Genomic DNA, 18,829 nt, shown 5'->3' with positions numbered 1-18,829 from the left:
CCAGTATCTAGATATGAAATTGTTACAATGTTGCCATGTCCGAAGGCTGACAATAACTTTTCATAATTTTAATAAAGAAATTAAAATTATTATGGTTAGTCATTAAGGTTTTTAGTCTTCTGTGAAAGCAAGCTAACCATGTACACCTCAAGTTGACACACTTCAAATCCACAAGTCTATATACACTGTACCTTTCAGACCACTTGCTTACAGTTACTCTATCACCTTGCATATAGGAACAAAGATGTACGTGGTACTTTCATAAAATTACATGTACTATCATTTATTGTACATTAATTAACAATCACGGGAAACTTGCTCACGTGATTGTTTTCCTGGTTAGAACACCGTGCTAATTTTTCCTTCTTCCAGATTACAGAATCTTCCAATGTCTCGGGGAAGAAGTGGAAGTTATCGAAAAGACATACCAGCAGGTCTCGATGAGTCATCTACTAGGTCTAGGTATGTACAGTACACTATAGATCTAGTCTCTAGAGCTCAAATTGTCTGTCTGTGTGTCCGTTCGCAACCGAAATCGGCAAGCACACTTGGCACGCGAAGGAGAAGGTTTGCGTAAAAAAATTAAAAATTTTTTCATCGGATCCCCTCTCGAGGGGTCGACCCTCGCGTAAAATTTCTCGATGACGCAAACTACACATTCTAGTTGATTCGACCACACGCCCACACCAGTCCTATGTAGACTGTACGTGTCGTCGTCCTTCGCAAAGCTTCGAGCAATCAAATATTTCTTGCCGATGGAACTTACTCTTCTAGCTAGAGCTTGTGTTTCTCTTTAGATTCTGATCGAGAAAAGCAAGGTTAGAATTCAGTCAGGACATCCGGGACCTCGTAGCAACCCGTACGAACGGGGCATGGATCTAAAGTCTGTCCCAGCATTAAAGTCACAACCGAAAATGGGCAGCTGAGGGGCCACTTTGGAAGATACGGGATTGATACGGGCATCATTGCATAGCTCTTGATTCCCTTTATTCAATTATGGCAACGTGTTGTTGATAGGGTGTATTAGAGAGGAGATACAGCACACTTTAGAAATATAATGAGATAGAGGGTGGAGTTATGTCAATCAACGTTCTCTAAATGCATAGCTTGCCAAATTAGTTTCAACTCTTTAAGATAAAGACTGTAATTGAGACTGAAGTTGATACTCTAATGGACATATAAATTAGCTACCTGCTGTTGCTACACCCTGTACAATACCAAAGGTCAACAGTTAGTCACTTTCTGTATCGCTAACAGTTACTTCAGACTCAGAGCTCGAGGTGTCGCCATGGCCTACTTCTATTACCATTCGCTCAACTAGGTCGTCCCTCAGTCCGTCTACTTCCCAATAGTGTTTCTCCACCTTTTCTCGTACATGTTCCACACAGCCAGCCCATCGATCTGGTGTGACTTCCAGCATTCCTTCTCTGGCAAGTTGCAAGATGTTCTCCATAGTAAAACCACTGATCCCTGTATTCTTTCTAGCTGCATAACCTTTGACTTGTGCCCATGCGAGCTCTATAGGATTTAGTTCACAGTGACCAACAGGGAGACGCAAACAGCAGTGTCCCTTTTCTTGTGCAAAGACGTCTGTTTGGTATACAGAAACAGGATTGGTTGCCCAAATTAAGAAATATAGTTCAGCTTTTAACATCTTCTTTTCATGACGAATTTTATGCTTTGCAAGCCAGTCTAACATATCCTGTTTTCTGCTTGACTTGGTTGGTATTTTTTCAACAACTGCGTTGTGGTACTTGGCATTATCCAACACAATCACAGATCGAGGTGGACAGTTTGGTAACAGCTTCTCTCTAAACCACTCCATGAAATGTAAAATATTCATTTCGTTGTGATAATCGCCTGAGTCTCTTTTGCCAACAAAAATCAGTTCAGCTCCATCAATCCACCCTTGCTCACAACCTGCATGAAGGATTATGAGTCGTTTTCCTTTACCACTAGGAATCTTGAGGCCACCTTTCCCGTCATAGTCTGTCCAGCATTTTGTCACTGTATGGTGCTGATTTAGCCATGTTTCATCAAGGTAGATAATAGGCCTACCTTCTGATCGAAATCGTTTGATTTCTTTCAGGTATTGGGCTCGTGAGGCCACAATGCGGTGCTGTTCGTATAAACATTTTTTTCTGTTCATAGTTTTATGTTGAAAGCCCATTCTGCTAATGATCCTATGCAAACTTGCCCTTGAATATGGAAACTCCTCTTCTTCTACTAGAGCAGCATGGAGTAGTGTTAATGTGGGGAAGACTTTGTCAGTGTAGAATTTATGAATTCTTCTCCTGATTACAGCCTCTTGAAAATTGTCTGTGTACTCTCTAACTGGTCCACTGTGTTCTTTTCTCCCTCTCTTCCTTGGACTTTCAATATGTTCCTTATCTCTATGTTCTCTGCAGATTCTGTAGATTGTTCTCTGGTGCATCCCTGTTGCTTCTGCTACTCTCTGGATCGGTTTGTCCAGAAGGATGGGGCCATCCTCCTTTTCTTTCACAAAGAAATCTCTCACGGAAAGCACAATTGACTTTTCTATACTTCTTATATGTCTTCCTGATTGTGTTGCCATTGGAAAATAGATAGAAATTGCTGGGTTTTTTATAGGCAATGCGTGGGACCTCCAAATGGAATCTCTGGTGACTGCTATAAACTTGTTACGTCACCTGCACTACACAGTCTGTTTCCGGTTTGGATACTGTTATCATTTTGCTTCTGAAAATGCATCTGAGTTCTGATTGACTGCAGACTACTAAGTTAGAACTTGGACTGTAACAGTTATGGGGCTTATTGAGTTCCAACCAGCCGCGTAAAAGAAAATGCGTTGCAATTGTTTTTACACAGCTGCAAAGGACAGATGTCCGCTAATTAGGCAGGCCCTCCCAAGTTGCACACCACATAGATCTACTGAAGAACTTCTTGTAGCCAAGCTACTGTAGCTAAAAGATTTGGATGTTGTGGGTACGTACAGGAACACTTACTTATCTAGTACCTGTGTTAGTTTACCTGGAGGGGATAGTAAACTGAGGCTAACTGGATCTATAATTGATTGTTGCAACAACATTGCATATGGTCCTTACAAGGTGCAGGGTTTCCTCAGCCACTCCCAAGTTACTCCCCCAAACCCGTTATGACTTTAATTCTGAGACAGACTTTAGTTAATTTATATTAGTTTAATTAGTTAGAAGTTACTGCTTACAAGCACTCACGGACTGTTCTGTACTGGCGCGTTTTTACCTCTTCTGGCTCTTCTGGAAGATGTGAGAAGAATTGAGGTGTTTCTTTACCCTCTTCGGAAGAGGGCAGAGGTCAGAGGTCAGAGGAGGTCACGAGACCTCTGCTTTTCTGCAGAGGAGACCTCCTGCATGCGCAGTTTGTACACTTGCGCGCTCACGATTCACCGCGCACGCGCAGACACACCCACGCAAACTTGAAATCATGCCTCTAAGCACACATTTATCCATTTACCAGTTTGAGATAACATGCTGTTGAATGACAAAGTGATTTCTCGATCTTTTCCTTGTTGCACGTGACCCAAAAATGGGTGGAGCACAGAACACGCACTAAATAACAATTACGAACTATTTGAAACTGCGAATGTGTCTGAATGTGTCTGAACATATGTTTCGCGCTGGTCCGATGCCATTCATTTTGGCTGTATTCATTAGCTATCGCTCTTTCTCGTGGCCCGTACGGGGAGGCACTGCCTACTAGATCAGGCCACGTACTAGTATTTGCAAATCAGCACTCTACTAAAGGAGAAATGGACTATGACACGCACAACACAATTCAACATATCCATGCAACTACTTTAATTTGTCTTATATTGTAGCTTTGGGTTGAGTCCACGAAACAATGAAGCACTTATGGTTTTTTGTTAGGTTGCATCCGTTCTTGTGACAATTTTAGCATATACAACCATATGGTAACTGTGGACCTATGTGTATACGCTGAGTAGATAGTACCACCCACATCCATCTAACGGTGGTGGAGTCGTCGACGTGACCTATCGTAACCAGAGGTTTTGCCTCGTGTTAATTATTGTTGTAAGGAGCAAGGCATATATATCATTGAATTCTTACTTCCGTCAGTTTTCCATTGATGTTCATCTTGCCGACTTGATGCAACCACTTACCAGAGCCAGCCTGCATAATGAAGGCGTGGCCGTGGAGAGTGGGCGGAGCCTGGCCTAGCCCATCATGGTCGGGGAGAACCGACGTCCAGCGCGGATCCGGGACTTCAGACCGGACTCCAACCCAACTCACCTTTCGCGTGGATGACCACGGAGATTTAATAGAATGAAGAATAGGGAAAAAACCTCCCAAGCACAAACTCATCAGGCATTGGGATGGGAGGGTGGGAAACGAAACACACGCGCTCTGGGATGCTTGCTGGCTATGGCGTGCTGGATAGTCGCTGGCGATGCGCATGCTCCGTTCAACGCAGGCCCTCGTGAGTCCGCCGTGCGCTTGCGCTCAGCAGCGCATCTCCAGACGAATTCAACTATGTTTAACTGGTTAATTAAACTCCATATAAAATAAAATATAGATTGGCACTTGTCAATGTAGACCAGCTATGGCGCATGGGAATTAGTTTAGAGGGTAGTTGTTGTTGTTGTTGTTGTTGTGTGTGTGTATGTGTGTGTTTTTGTGTATATATGTATATATATTCTAAGTATAGTCATGTGTAACGCAACTGATTACAGGGTAGCACGGCGGCGAGAGATGATTAGAAGTCATATTGAAGTAAAGGAAAGCGACATGGGATTTGTAATTGGGAAGGGAGGCTTTAGGATCCAACAAATCAGCACAAACACAGGAGCTCAACTTTTTACTAAGCGTTCTGTTCCAAATCGGATTTTTATTGAAGCTGAAAAAGAAGAAGCAATTGAAAAAGCCAAAATAGAGGTCTTAAGAGTCATAGTAAGACGTTTTGCTTGAAACTATGTTGCAATATTGCTATTTGTCTCAACTGTTACTTGTGACAATGTTTCAGAGCAAAAGAGATGCTAAACATGATTGTGTGAAGTGGGAATTGACAATAGATCCTTCACTAATAGAAAGCGACAACGAAATGTGTTGGAAACAAACAAAAATACCAGGTCGAAGATCCAAGTACTACAGACTTGTTCCTACACAACATGCTCTATCATTGGTATGTGTATTGTTTATATGTTATATTAATCTATTGCCATTTTAAGACTTTGGCTTTATAAAGGATGCTAAAGATGTGTTGTCTGCATCAAAAGCTCAGGAAAGTCACAGTGCTAAATGGATGCAGGCTGCAGAGGAAGTACTCACACTCATGAGAAAAGATGTTGACAAGCAGCCAAGTACATCACCAATGACAGTTGACTTATGGGTACATCTTGGTTATTTACTTTTTTCAAACATCGCTCATAGTAATGTGATTGACAAGAACGGTGTGTCTACTGTATTTTTTACATGTGTTCATGTTTTTTTGCCTAGGTGATGGTACTGTCTCAGTAAAAACAATTTTGTCAAAAGCAAACAAAGGTCCCAATTTACGCAGCTGCTTTGAGTCTGGAGTTGCTGGCTTGGACATTGACTACCTCCATAGGTTACTTGCAGAGCACACTGATGGACTAAAGTCTACAGGTACTGGAATTTGTTATGACTTTGACTTTTATACTCCTTCAGTACGAAAGCGTCGCTTCACGTTGTGGCTGCAAGACACAAAGAAAGAACTTGGAACAGTGACACAAGTTGACTGTGATCAAACTGGATCTGAAGAATTTCATTGTTCCTGAAAATTAAACCAGCAGGTTTTCTCTCTACTCCTTCAACACGACGGTTTAAAGCTGACATAGCCATGCCTGGCTATCCATATGATTGTCGTCTTCTTATGACAACTGGTCAGCTACATACATGTTTATTCTTTTCGCTACGTGCAGCCTTGGATGGTGTGTTTTCTTATTGTAGCAATTCGTGATTGCTCTCTAAGGACTGAAGATGAGATACACGAGGATAATATTTTGATTAGAGAGTTCTGTGAGAAAGTTCGTATTAGTGGGAAAGACCTTGTTCTTCCTCCACTTAGTGGATTACCTAATGGGTACAAAATGAACTTTAAGAGAAAGGCACAGCGTAAATCATACAGTTATGAAGGATATGACCTAATCACCTCTGTTGAGACTTCTATTCGATACGATGCAGTGGATCACCCAGAAGAACAAACGAAGGTAGTAAACTGTTTGCTACATATTCCTCTCCCCGCTCCCCAGCTTCCCCGCTCCCCAGCTTTCCCGCTCCCCAGCTTTCCCGCTCCCCCTCTCCCCTCTCCCCTCTCCCCTGTCCCCTCTCCCCCTCTCTCCTCTCCCCCTCTCCCTCTCTCCCCTCTCCCTTTCTCCCCTCTCCCTTCTCCCCTCTCCCCTCTCCCCCTCTCCCCTCTCCCCCTCTCCCCCTCTCCCCTCTCCCCCTCTCCCCCTCTCCCCTCTCCCCTCTCCCCCTCTCCCCTCCCTCCCCCCTCTCCCCTCTCCCCTCTCCCCTCTCCCCTCTCCCCTCTCCCCTCTCCCCCTCTCCCCTCTCCCCCTCTCCCCCTCTCTCCTCTCCCCCTCTCCCCCTCTCCCCTCTCCCTTTCTCCCCTCTCCCCTTCTCCCCTCTCCCCTCTCCCCCTCTCCCCTCTCCCCCTCTCCCCTCTCCCCCTCTCCCCCTCTCCCCCTCTCCCCTCTCCCCCTCTCCCCTCTCCCCTCTCCCCTCTTCCTCCCCCTCTCCCCTTTCCCCCTCTCCCCTCCCCTCTCCTCCTCTCCCCTCCCCTCTCCCTCTCCTCCTCCTCTTTCCTCCCCCTCTCCCCTTTTTCTCCCCTGTCCCCTTTTCCTCCCCCTGTCCCCTTTCCCTCCTCCTCCACCTCTCCCCTTTCCTCCTCCTCTCCTCTCCCCTCCCCTCTCCCCTCCTCCTTCCCCCTCTCCACCTCTCCCCTCCTCTCTCCCCTCTCCCGTTTCCTCTCCCCTCTTCCCTCCCCTCTCCCCTCTTCTCTCCCCTCTCCCCTCTCCCCTCTCCTTTCCCCCCCTCTCCCCTCTCCTCTCCCCCTCTCTTCTCCTCCTCTTTCCTCCCCCTCTCCCCTCCTCCTCTCTCCTTTTCCTCCCCCTCTCCCCTTTCCTTCTCCCTCCCCTTTCCTTCCCCCTCCCCTTTCCTTCCTCCTCCCCCTCTCCCCTTTCCCTCCTCCTCCCTCTCTCCCCTTTCCCTCTCCCCTCCCCCTTCCCCCTCTCCACCTCTCCTCTCCTCTCTCTCCTCTCCCGTCCTCTCTCCCCTCTTTCTTCCCCTCTTCCCTCCCCTCTCCCCTCCCTTCTCCCCTCCCCTCTCCCCTCCCCTCTCCCCTCCCCTCTCCCCTCCCCTCTCCCCTCCCCTCTCCCCTCCCCTCTCTCCTCCCCTCTCCCCTCCCCTCTCCCCTCCCCTCTCCCCTCTCCCCTCCCCTCTCCCCTCCCCTCTCCCCTCTCCCCTCTCCCCTCCCCTCTCTCCTCCCCTCTCCCCTCTTCTCTCCCCTCCCCTCTCCCCTCTCCTCTCCCCTCCTATTCCAAATAAATGTTTGTCAACGTACAAATGCAACGCAACACAATTTATACTAAAGTATATACTCAGAACAGTTCAACTATAAGCCGGCTGGATAAATCATATAATGAACAAACAAAGGATTACTACAACTATAACTGGATACTAGATTAATCAAGTAAAGTCAATTCTGAAACGCTTGACAGATTCTGCTGACAACCGTTTCGATCTACTGGGTTTCTCCAGATAGTTAGGTTCTTCAACTTTTTAGAAATAATGTTAGAGTTTCCTTGTGTAGACAGGTTGAGAATCATCATCACCACATATGGAAAATCTCAGAACTTGTTATGCCCAGAGAGAAAGCTGATGATTTTGATACATCTGATAAAGTCTTTTCTGCTGCCTTTCCCCAGCAACCGAATATTTTAATTATTGAAAATGGTGTAAAAGTATATTTTAAATCAGTGGCAAGTGAAAGATATTTTGAATCCGTCTGTCTTTCTCTTTAGGCTGCAGCAATTGATGCCTGCTATTGAATGACTCTTTGATATGTATTTTTAGCTTCCATACACACTTAATATGCCATGTGTTGATTGATTGAGACTAGTATCTTGTTTCACTTATTTGCATGGTTGATGAGTGATCAGTTAATTGGGAGTAAAAAAGGGAGTAAAAAAGACAAAACCTTCACAGAGATGGGTGACAGCTTTAGTAGACTACTTTCCACCAATTGCAACTGTTGCTGCTCTGTGAACATTTTTGGAAACGTTTTTGTATAAAAACATGCAAAGTGTAACAAGACAGCACTTTAGTGTTGAGCAATATACCTCTATTTGTAAACAGTTATCCGGCTATGACTGTTAATTACAGCTGCAGTATGTATTGTTACATTTCTTCGTCAAACTTTTTTATATATAATAGGAGAGTGCATGTATATAGGTGCCTGTGCCTGAAAGGGACTTGTTGAGGTGAGCAATTTGACGCAGTTCTTGGTAGTGTGTGTGTGTATGTGTACATATATATATATATATATATATATATATATATATATATATATATATATATATATATATATATATATATATATCATTACCTGACAAACAGTAAACGGACAAATAAGCAGACAGACAGACAAAGAGACAGACAGACAAGTTTCAGACTAATTTGAAGATTTTGTGTAGATTGATATACACATTTTCAGTGGTGATTGTGACAAACTTCTTTCCAAGGACCAAGGTCATGATTGGAAACCTAGTGACATCATTAATTTCATCCCCAAAATGATGAAATTTGTGAAGGATGATCTCTCCAGTGTTTTGAGCTAACCTGAATGAAGACTGGAACGTTGACTTCTTGCAGGACATATGTTGTTCACTTATTAATTAAACATCAATTGTATGATTTGCTATCTTTCAAGACAATGCTGTCAGTATGCCATAAATGTACGTGTTGATCTTCTATAGAGCCGAAAAATGAAATTTACTGAGCCATGTGGAGCTTATTGTAGTTTAGCACTGTACAATAATAGCACGGTACGTACAATTTGCTGACAAATGAATTGCAGGGCATATGCATGGCATTCATTCTCAATAATGATGCAATATTAAATAGTTGGATGATGATGTTATTATCAGATATTTAGATGTTTGTACAAACTCAGGTAAATTATTTCAAATAAGTTAAATATTTATGACTAGTTTATTTGATTGGTTTATAATTATTGCAGATTGTCTGATCTTTTTTATTTTAGCTGGAATGTTTTCTTTGCAGCTAGATAACCTATTCTTGAAGGCAAATGTAACAAAACAGTAGACATATCTAAATAACAATTAACTGCCACGTGTATACGTAGGTCAGATGCCTATATAACAACCAAGTGTTACATGGGGTGTTAGTATAAATCATTTGCTGCCTTTCTTGTGTAAGTTTGAAACTTTAAATTGTCACGTTTTCCTACGTCTAATTCACTATGTACAGTAAGTAGAGACTGATTATATGAAATCAAAAGTATTTTATGACAATCAAAATGACTATCTATACGGTAGGCTACATGCAGTACTTACTATATTTCAACTTTATGTACTGTATACTGAATTCAACGGTGACACGTGTTTCTTTTAGTATTTATTCGAAGCTGCAAATTTTATAGTGTCTCGCTAGTATCCAGATACAATAGTTGACTGAGTCATTGCCGAGCGTAGTGAGGCTTCTAATCCGGGTCGCACAACAGAAATGGGCGTGGTCCGATATGACTCCATCGAGCTTTTGGTGTGTGTGTGTGTGTGTGTGTGTGTGTGTGTGTGTGTGTGTGTGTGTGTGTGTGTGTGTGTGAGTGTGCGCGTGTGTGTGTGTGTGTGTGTGTGTGTGTGTGTGTGTGTGTGTGTGTGGGTGTGTGTGTGGGGGTGTGTGTGGGTGTGGGTGTGTGGGTGTGTGGGTGTGTACACAAATCTCAAATTTCTCCTCCCCACGACCACGTTTCATGATAGGACCTACCTTAAAAATCATTTCCGTGTCCGACTACAGGTGAGTCTAAGAACGATTCGTGCAAGTGACCAAACGGCGAAGAAAATGCTTCATGAAGTTCCGCCGCCCCATCCTTTTGTATTGTAGCTAGGGATTGTGTGTACTTGATAACCAAGAAACACCTTCAGGAGTTGAATGCCATCTACAGTCAACTATTCACACGTCCCATACTACAATCAATTCTTTACTACACTGTGCTGCATCTAACACTGTTGATAGTCAATGTTTGCTGATATCAATTTCTATGTACAGTAACTGCCATACCACTGTCGTTAATTAAAACGGAACTGAGTGCATACCTAGACTGTACATTTCAATTGTCTTGATCACGATCGCAAAACGACGACTACCTATACCAGACCTATAGACGTAATCTAAACTACTAGGAAGTTTGCATGTTTACTTCCATGACAGCTAGGGTTTCAACAAATACGTATTGTCTAGCTAGGACTCGGCGTTTCAGTCTGAAAACTCCGTTGAACGTGTTAGTCACGAACGCGAGGCGCCTACGGATACCGTACACCGTACACCGCCGTACACCGTACTAGTTAATTAATTGCCGAGCGTAGCGAGGCTACTAATCCGGGTCGCGCAACAGAAAGGGGCGTGGTCCTAGATGGCTCTTAATAATAATAATTATTATTATATATACCAACAGCCATTTAGAACCACGCCCGTTTCTGTTGCGCAACTTCTCTGCACGACCACGTTTCATTAGAAAACCTACTTCAAAAAATCGTGTCCGTGTCCGCCTACAGATCAGCATAGGAAGGAAGATTCGTGCAAGTGACCAAACGGCGAAGAAAATGCCTCACAAAGTTTCGTCGACCCATCCTTTTGTATTGTAGCTAGGGATTGTGTGTACATGACAACCAACAAACACCTTCAGGAGTTGAATGCCATCTACAGTCGACTATTCACACGTCCTGTAGAACAACTACAGTACGATCATCCTCTAGTACACTGTGCTGTATCTACTGTAACAGTGTTGATAGTCGATGTTTGCCGATATCAATTTCTATGTCGACAGTAAATACCATACCACCGTCGTTACGAAACGACAACTACCTGCCAGGTCTTAAGTATTACAGTACAGTTTGAATGACATTATGTTTCCTTCCATGACAGACCGGCATACAGTCTAGCTAGGACCCAGCGTTTCAGTCAGAAAACTCCTTTGGACTTGTTACTCACCAATGCGAGGCGCCTACGGATACCAGTAACTTTTTTCCGGGTTGTTATCCGGGCTACGATACACGTATTGCCAAGCGTCTAGTTAAACTGCTGGCTGCGCTTTGTCCTTTATTTTTCTGTACTGTTTTACGTGTTTAGAGTGTAGTAGTAAGCTTTCTGACGACGATTGAAGTAGATATGTCTACTGATAGCGCCGCAAGTGTCACTAAGTTGGTCATAGTGTTGAAGGAAGTTGCTCCTCATGTTAGCTTGTTTCAGCAAGGAGGTTTGGCCAAAAAGATAGCAGAAATACTAAAACGACCAACAGAAGGAGAACCGCTTTCGGAGTCGGACTCCACCTTTCAGTTTCTGCTTAGAAAGTGTTGCGACTGGCTGAAACAACAACCCAACAGCTACCTAGGCGAACTAGGCAACAGGAAAAATCAAGACATGCTGCTACGCAACTTAAGAGACTTTCTTCCGCGTTGTTTGCAAGAAGACAGTGGTTCATCACAACCTCAGACACAAACGGTCTCTGCCAGTGTGGGTTCGTCAAATGACTCCAATCTTTCAGCTGCAACGGTTTTGCATTTTGAAGAAAAAGGCAAGACATCTAGCAAGTTACAAGGACGTGTTGTTCGCGTTATGGAAGATCAAATTGTGATAAAACCAATAGTTGAGGAAGTGAAAATTAAGGGTTGTGTAGAAGAGGTGTTTATCTCTAAACAAAATGTCAATGTTGGAGAATTCAAAATCAATCCTAGCGTAGGTGATGTCATTAGTTTCAAGATATCACAAAGAAATCGGAGGCAAGGCTATGCTGCAGACTTGTGCAGGTTGTCAAATAGTTTAGATGTGTATTATAGTTGGCTTTATATATCATGCGCATGTAGAATCAAAAACATGGAACCAAGTCTTGTAGTAGCATTTGTCCACAAGTTGGAAGAAATGGCAAGGAAACGTTCAAGGGAAGCATTAATGTTTGTATCAAGGTATACTGTAGATAGTATAAGCTTGTGTGTGTGTGTGTGTGTGTGTGTGTGTGTGTGTGTGTGTGTGTGTGTGTGTGTGTGTGTGTGTGTGTGTGTGTGTGTGTGTGTGTGGTGTGTGTGTGTGTGTGTGTGTGTGTGTGTGTGTGTGTGTGTGTGGTGTGTGTGTGTGTGTGTGGTGTGTGTGTGGTGGTGTGTGTGTGTGTGTGTGTGTGTGTGTGTGTGTGTGTGTGTGTGTGTGTGTGTGTTGAAGTTATTTGGAGGTCAATTATTGTTACAGTTGCAAAGCTGTGTGGACATACATATGTGATATGCCTTCGCTTGATCAACAAGTTGTTCGAGACATTCTCAAATTTGTGAGTCACGTTACTACTAGACACACAGTGTCCTGTGCAGAAGCTCGACTGGTTCGCTTCATGAAAACACTAGCGAACAGTCGTTTTTCTGCTATTATTATTCAGAGGCATGTCAAGTGTCATGTGAAACTTCCGTTCGAGTTAGTTACTTGAAGTTTCTATAGCAGTGACATTTTAATTTAGTTGTTTTGTGTTAATTTAGTGATGAAGCAATTCTTATTCAGAATTTCATACTGGCAGTAATACGTTACGTGCCTGAGAGGTCATCTCGCCTCTTACCATTGCTGGACAGACTAGCTGGCTTGGTTTTTGACAAGCAGTTGTTTGCACATCTAGACAGCTCTGGCAAGCCTGCAGAATTTGGCAAATTTATGTTAAACGCTTTTCGTCATTTGACTAAGGCTATACCAGGAGTTACAGACGATGTGCATAGTCTCAGTTGGGATCAGCTTTCTCTTGTTCCCACTTCTGGAGAGTTAACTGATGTCAATTGTGAAGATTGTAAATTGCGCAATCATAGTGAATGTACATGCTAACTGACTGACAGCGTTGTGTTTTGCTATTGTAGTTGGTTTGCTTCCATCTGTTCTGACAGACAAGCAGTATGATTCAGAGGATGATTATGTGGAGACCTACTTCAGACTTTTGCGTGCAGATTGTTTTCAGGGTTTAACAGCTGGCATTCAAATGTTTTTAAATGGACGATTTGATCACAGAGATATGGCAGTCTATAGGTTAGCAATGAAACTACAATACAGACACACCAATTAATTCACAAGTGGCAGTTTGCAGAAAGAGCTATGTATTTACATGTGGTTGTTTCCGTATATACTTACAGTATCAATTTGGATGGAGTCCAGATGACCAACAGTGGCATTGCCCTTTCTATCTATTTCAAGCCATTGGGTCGCAAGGCTATAAACTGGAAGTTAGATTATTCATGAACTAGGTAAATTGTTGTTTAAATTACAGTAACTGTAACATACAGGTATTCCAATTTGCTGATGTTTGGGAACCTGGTGTGCTTGACTGCCAATGGAACATTTAAGGAACCCATATGGGCCATGGTTCTTCACAGATCTCCTGAACTTCTTGAAAAGGGGTGTGTTACATCAGTTATAGATTTTTGTATTTGTGTACTAGACTATAATGATATGCTGCACTCGAAACATTTGCAGAATTGTTTTTCTGTCACTAAATAGTGACCACAATCGTCTTTCAGAAGCTGAGATTATTATGCTTTTGCAGAACTGTAACTCAATTTGTGAAAGTAACATGTTGTGTGTTTGAAATTATGGTTGTATTATAGCTCAATTTGCAATCATGGCAGAGAGTCCAACGTACTATCGAGCATATGGTCCTGTGCTTCGTTGTCTTCAAGACAAGAGAAGTACAGTATATGTTTTATATTGTTAAATTATGTATTTGTTTGATTCTCGTTTTTGTTTAATTGTTGTAGACGGTGTGCCATTTCAAGATGAGTTGGTTCAGTTGTTGTCTGGTGGTTCTCCTCAGTATCTGGAAAATGCTTCAGTTGATTGGTCACTCATATTTAACAAGAAAAGTGTTCGCACACAATGCCAAGATCTAATGACTTTGCAAAATGAAAGAGAATTATCTCAGCTTTGGGATACAGATTGTGTCTTGCCTGTTGAGTACTTTGATGAACTTGTTGACAGAAATGTGTCAACTACATTGGATGAAACACAACTGTCTGCAATTAGAACATTTTTAGACAATCGTGTGACAATTATACAGGTACCTACACTTGACTCAATGGAACTTAATTAGTCAATGTATGTTACTATAATATGTAGGGACCTCCTGGTACTGGAAAATCTTACATTGGTGCAAAAATTGCTAATCTTGTTCTTTCAATGCCACAGCGTCCACAAGGACCAATCTTGGTTTGTTAATTAACTTTAGATCGTAGTAGGCCTTCTGGGTACTTATATGAAAGTGCTTACTTTCAGGTCTTAACGTACAAGAATCATGCACTTGATCAATTTTTACAAGACTGCTTGCAATTTACATCTGATGTGGTTCGAGTGGGAGGACGGAGTACAAATGAGGTGCTTCAGGAAAAGAACATCCATGAAGTAAGAGTCACTACACTTGACTGTATGTAAGATATTTCTTATAGTTTTTTTATTTATAAACAATATAACTAATCTACTGACATTGAATTATATTTATGACGTTGCTTTTGTTAGAAGTAGTTTAGCTAGTGCAGAGTAATTTGAATTGTTGTAAAGATTCTGCCTGGAACTGTTGCTGTGATAGATTTGTATATACCATGGCTATAGGTAATTAAGAGTTTGCAATAATGATGGAAAGATACTTCTAGCGTGGTGAATTCCAATACCCAAATGTTTCTACTGCAAGAGGATAGAATTGGCTCCAATTTTAATCATCATAAGTTAAGTAGCTTTTTTCTTGTTGTACTTTTTTGCTGCTGCTGCACTAAACATTACAGATGACTAGTTGTATGGGAATTCTGTGTAGTATTTTATTAGGTTGGGTTTAACATTTCTTAGTTTACAACATTTCAGAATGTTTAATTAATTAATTGGATCTGTTGCCAGCATGTTAGCAACTAACTATAGCTAGATGATCTCTGTCTCATGATCACAGAAGCACATGACAAGGGTCAAGTGATAATTGAAAGAGGAATATATAGGAGACCATAATTGTTATTTGTAATATGCATGTGTTGTTGTTGTTGTTGTTGTGTGTGTGTGTGTGTGTGTGTTTGTTATTTAGAGGAGAATGCCGTGCATCAACAGATAAGATATCTAGATATAATAGATAATAGATATATTATCTATATCCATAACAGATAATATATATATATATATATATATATACAAATACAGACCAATTGCAATAGAATGAGCTCAATCTGGTATTCAATGTGACATTTAATTATATCAGACTTTTTTTATGAGAATCAGACTTGATGGAAATGGCCAACATCAAATTGACACTATCATACTTATCTGCTAGCCATTATCGTTTGAGACGGGCTTACCAATGACCAAAGCGTGTGTGTGCAGGATATGAAATAATGGCGCTTAAAGTCTTGATTTTGCAGTTGTCTGCTCTTATGCAGTATAGCCTATTGTTGTAGTGGCTTGTGTTTGCCAATTTGAACAGTTGATTTAATAAACAGAAAAAAAGAGCCACGTCATCAAGCATGAATCAGTGTAGGGTGAGACCAGGACTTTGCAAGATGGAGCTACGTAGCCTGTACTTTGCTTGTCTCTTTGCAGAGGTTGTACTTGCATTTTCTGGGTATAGTATAATAATCAAATCCTTAGAGAGCACAGTTGCAGAGGAGAAGATCTGCAGTTATTGGTGCACTATGTTTTGGGGCATAACATGTATTGGACTGCTCTTGAATGTACATATGAATCTGCAACCTCTGAACAACATATTATACTTTTTTAATTTCAACAAGCATTATAGGTTTAGTAGAAAGCAAAAAATTGACTGACCAATGGTGAGAGGCAGTCAGTGTGTAATATGTGCAGTTGGTGGTGTGCTAGCTTTGGATATATGCTGCATGCTTAAGCAACTGATCACTAAAACCAAGCTCTTTGTTTTCAAATTTGTTTTGTTTGTTTTTTAATTAGGGGTTAATGAAGCTGAGGGTGCAAGTGCATGAGCTAAGGTGGAAGCGAGAGTGATCGAGGATGGTATATGGGAGTATAGGGAGTAGCATGATTATTTGTATTACAATTCATAAGAAGAGCTTATAGGCCAAGTCCAGAATTGTGACTTTTTCGTGCACCCATGGCTAAAAATTTACTTTCTAGCCTGTTCTGTGTAAGTTTTGTGGTGATTATGAGAATAGTGTTTTTATTAGCATCAGAGTGTTCAAAGTAAGTTGACCAAAAAAGCATTTTCTTAAATTAAAAATGTTGCCATAGTAACCAATATGTTATGCGTGTTGTCTGGATGTTGTATATATATATATATATATATATATATATATATATATATATATATTGTATGTATGTATGTATCTGGTATGTATATATTTGCTGCCGCATCAAGTGAACGTAACAATTGGCAATGGTTATAAATTAGTGTTCACATACTCAATCTTGTGTTTTGACTGTATGTGTCTGCATTGTGATAGCTGAGAAAAGTTGTTGGCATTCCGGGAGACTTGTCCAGCAGACTAAAGGAAACCAGACGGGAGCTAGCTGAATTAAAGGAGCAGTTTCCTTCATTATTATGCAAATTAAAAGACTTCAGAGAGTTTGACGTTTGCAAGTTTGTTAAGGTGTTTGTATGCACATAATGATCTTCTTTGTGATGTATATAATATTCTGCGCACAGGTTGCTTCCATTTATCATATTTCAGAGTTGTGTGATAAATGCCCTCAGAAAGTGGCAGCTTTAGTAGAAAGCAAATACATGGAAAAGACTCAAAACCTTATTAAACAGTCGAAAAGCGATGTGGTTCTCAGAGACTTGTTGATGAAACATCCAGAATCAAGAGGTAGTATAGCATTCTTTTGATGCGACTGAACAATTTATCTTCTGTTGTGAGAGTTTTGCATTCATTTAGCTGCTTTATCAACTCTTCTTCACTCATGGGCACCTTCAGAAGACTATTTTTTGACATCCTTCAAAGAAGAGTGCAAGTGGCAAAGTTTACTGGATGTTGCTGAGAGCACAAACTCAGAGTATGGATATATGTGATATTTTTAGTAGTTGTATCATGTATCAGAGCTGACTTATGCTGATTTAGTGACCAATATGATGATGAAGAAGATGTGGAGAACATGTATGAAGATCGATTGCTAAGTCAAGATGTTAGTGCTCGTCTGACTGCTGGTAAATGGCGAGATCCTCAACAAGGATTTGTGAGTATGCGATACACCAAAGCTACAGGCATTGCTTTCAAACGAACAGTTCCCTATATCTCAGGTGATTGCAAAGCAATTGTCATGGATTCAATTATTATTTACAATTTACTCTTTAAATTTTTTTACATCTTGAAGACCTCAAGGATGTAATGAATAGAACTACAGGCTCCATGTGGGATCTGACAACACAGCAAAGGGCTCAGCTGATTTTCTATTGGATGTCATGCTTGGAAGAAACAAATGCAAATGATGAAATAGTGGAAATTGTGGAGGACATAGAACAGGTACACAAAATTAATGCACCTACTACAATTTACATATAAATACTGTTTACAATCATCAATAGTATATTAATAAATAAACTATGTGGTTATGTATAGTTAAGCAGTGAATTAAATGAACTTGAAGCAGAAGTGAGTGCCAGAGTGCTACAGAATGCCTCTATTGTTGGCATGACCACAACAGGGGCAGCAATCCATGCTGCTCTAATTAGTAAGATTGTATATTTGTAATGTGATTACCAATTGTTTACTTAATTAATAATCTATTTGTATTTTTAGATATGGTCAGTCCAGAAATAATTATTGTAGAAGAAGCTGCAGAGATTTTGGAAGCTCAGTTGCTGGCCGTACTGCCAGCAAGCGTTCAACACTTGATCATGATTGGGGATCATCAGCAGTTACGACCTCAAGTCCAATGCTACACACTTCGACGAAACCATGGAATGGATATCTCCATGTTTGAGCGGTTGATCAAACACTTACCATCTAGTCAGCTGGGCTATCAATGTCGAATGAGGAAGGAATTTGTTGAACTTATTAGACCGTTGTATCCCAACCTGAAGACTCATCATGAGGTGTTACTTATAAAGCCATTTATCTAGTTTAGTGTTTTAGTTTGTTTGTACACATCTTTATTTTTTCTGTTTTTTTTTGTACATATTACGAGAAAAACATAGCTCTTACTAGCCAAACTTTGTGTTTGTCTTGTAACATTAGTATGTCTTGGTTAGATTGCATTTTGGTTTGTTTATTCTCTGGTGTGGAATGACTGAACTGTAGCAAGTTTCATTGTTTATGGTTTGGCAGTTCCCATTTTGTCTTGTATTCTGTTGAAGAGTGTTTTAGACTATAACATACCACTGTGCATGTAATCAGTGTTGTTGCTGTTATTGTTGGTTTGATTTATTTTCTTCTGTGGTTATAGCTTGTTAAATGGAACGATGCTCCAAGTTGCATTGCATCCAGCATGTTTTTTTGGACTCATACACATTGTGAACAGCAGAGCAAACACTCTAGAAGTTGGCAGAATTTAAGAGAAGCTGAAAAGGTTATGCAGATACTGCAGTGGTTGCTGAAATACAATTTTGAGCCAAAGAAGATCACAATACTTTGTTC

At 41.2% G+C, this 18,829-nt stretch overlaps 5 protein-coding genes across 5 annotated transcripts in view; 4 read left to right on the top strand and 1 right to left on the bottom strand.

The window, feature by feature from the left end:
- Positions 1-203: 203 nt before the first annotated feature.
- On the top strand, positions 204-5,773 carry LOC134176759 (uncharacterized). The gene is made up of 5 exons (XM_062643423.1): positions 204-462; positions 4,709-4,925; positions 4,999-5,157; positions 5,221-5,404; positions 5,472-5,773. The coding sequence occupies exons 1-5, from the start codon at positions 389-391 to the stop codon at positions 5,771-5,773; spliced, it is 936 nt and encodes a 311-aa protein (XP_062499407.1). The 5' UTR covers positions 204-388.
- On the bottom strand, positions 909-2,575 carry LOC134190833 (uncharacterized). Its single transcript, XM_062659360.1, has one exon. It carries the CDS (start codon positions 2,573-2,575, stop codon positions 1,232-1,234), a length of 1,344 nt encoding a protein of 447 aa, XP_062515344.1. The 3' UTR covers positions 909-1,231.
- Positions 5,773-9,070, top strand: LOC134179130 (uncharacterized). The gene is made up of 3 exons (XM_062646025.1): positions 5,773-5,878; positions 5,946-6,205; positions 8,693-9,070. The coding sequence occupies exons 1-3, from the start codon at positions 5,836-5,838 to the stop codon at positions 8,834-8,836; spliced, it is 447 nt and encodes a 148-aa protein (XP_062502009.1). The 5' UTR covers positions 5,773-5,835; the 3' UTR covers positions 8,837-9,070.
- LOC134190805 (uncharacterized) lies at positions 6,343-7,431 on the top strand (the record flags this gene model as incomplete). Its single annotated transcript, XM_062659325.1, has 2 exons — positions 6,343-6,408; positions 7,375-7,431. Coding segments are annotated over 2 exons (123 nt in total), but the record flags the coding sequence as incomplete, so codon positions are not given.
- Positions 9,071-11,305: 2,235 nt separating the features above from the next.
- Positions 11,306-18,829, top strand: part of LOC134176750 (uncharacterized) — an 11,118-nt gene continuing 3,594 nt past the window's right edge. The window contains exons 1-20 of the mRNA XM_062643412.1: positions 11,306-12,043; positions 12,101-12,199; positions 12,477-12,692; positions 12,755-13,053; positions 13,121-13,286; positions 13,391-13,480; positions 13,541-13,654; positions 13,731-13,804; positions 13,862-13,942; positions 14,012-14,310; positions 14,370-14,459; positions 14,526-14,651; positions 16,697-16,843; positions 16,900-17,062; positions 17,132-17,249; positions 17,315-17,493; positions 17,568-17,716; positions 17,813-17,924; positions 17,993-18,288; positions 18,639-18,825. Coding sequence (XP_062499396.1) covers positions 11,406-12,043; positions 12,101-12,199; positions 12,477-12,692; positions 12,755-13,053; positions 13,121-13,286; positions 13,391-13,480; positions 13,541-13,654; positions 13,731-13,804; positions 13,862-13,942; positions 14,012-14,310; positions 14,370-14,459; positions 14,526-14,651; positions 16,697-16,843; positions 16,900-17,062; positions 17,132-17,249; positions 17,315-17,493; positions 17,568-17,716; positions 17,813-17,924; positions 17,993-18,288; positions 18,639-18,825 — 3,643 coding nt within the window. The 5' untranslated portion in view covers positions 11,306-11,405. The remainder of the gene's footprint in view (positions 12,044-12,100; positions 12,200-12,476; positions 12,693-12,754; positions 13,054-13,120; positions 13,287-13,390; positions 13,481-13,540; positions 13,655-13,730; positions 13,805-13,861; positions 13,943-14,011; positions 14,311-14,369; positions 14,460-14,525; positions 14,652-16,696; positions 16,844-16,899; positions 17,063-17,131; positions 17,250-17,314; positions 17,494-17,567; positions 17,717-17,812; positions 17,925-17,992; positions 18,289-18,638; positions 18,826-18,829) is intronic.

Source organism: Corticium candelabrum, chromosome 1 (genome assembly GCF_963422355.1).
Source record: "Corticium candelabrum chromosome 1, ooCorCand1.1, whole genome shotgun sequence".
Classification (NCBI taxonomy): domain Eukaryota; kingdom Metazoa; phylum Porifera; class Homoscleromorpha; order Homosclerophorida; family Plakinidae; genus Corticium; species Corticium candelabrum.
This window is presented reverse-complemented; position numbering and strand designations above follow the sequence as displayed.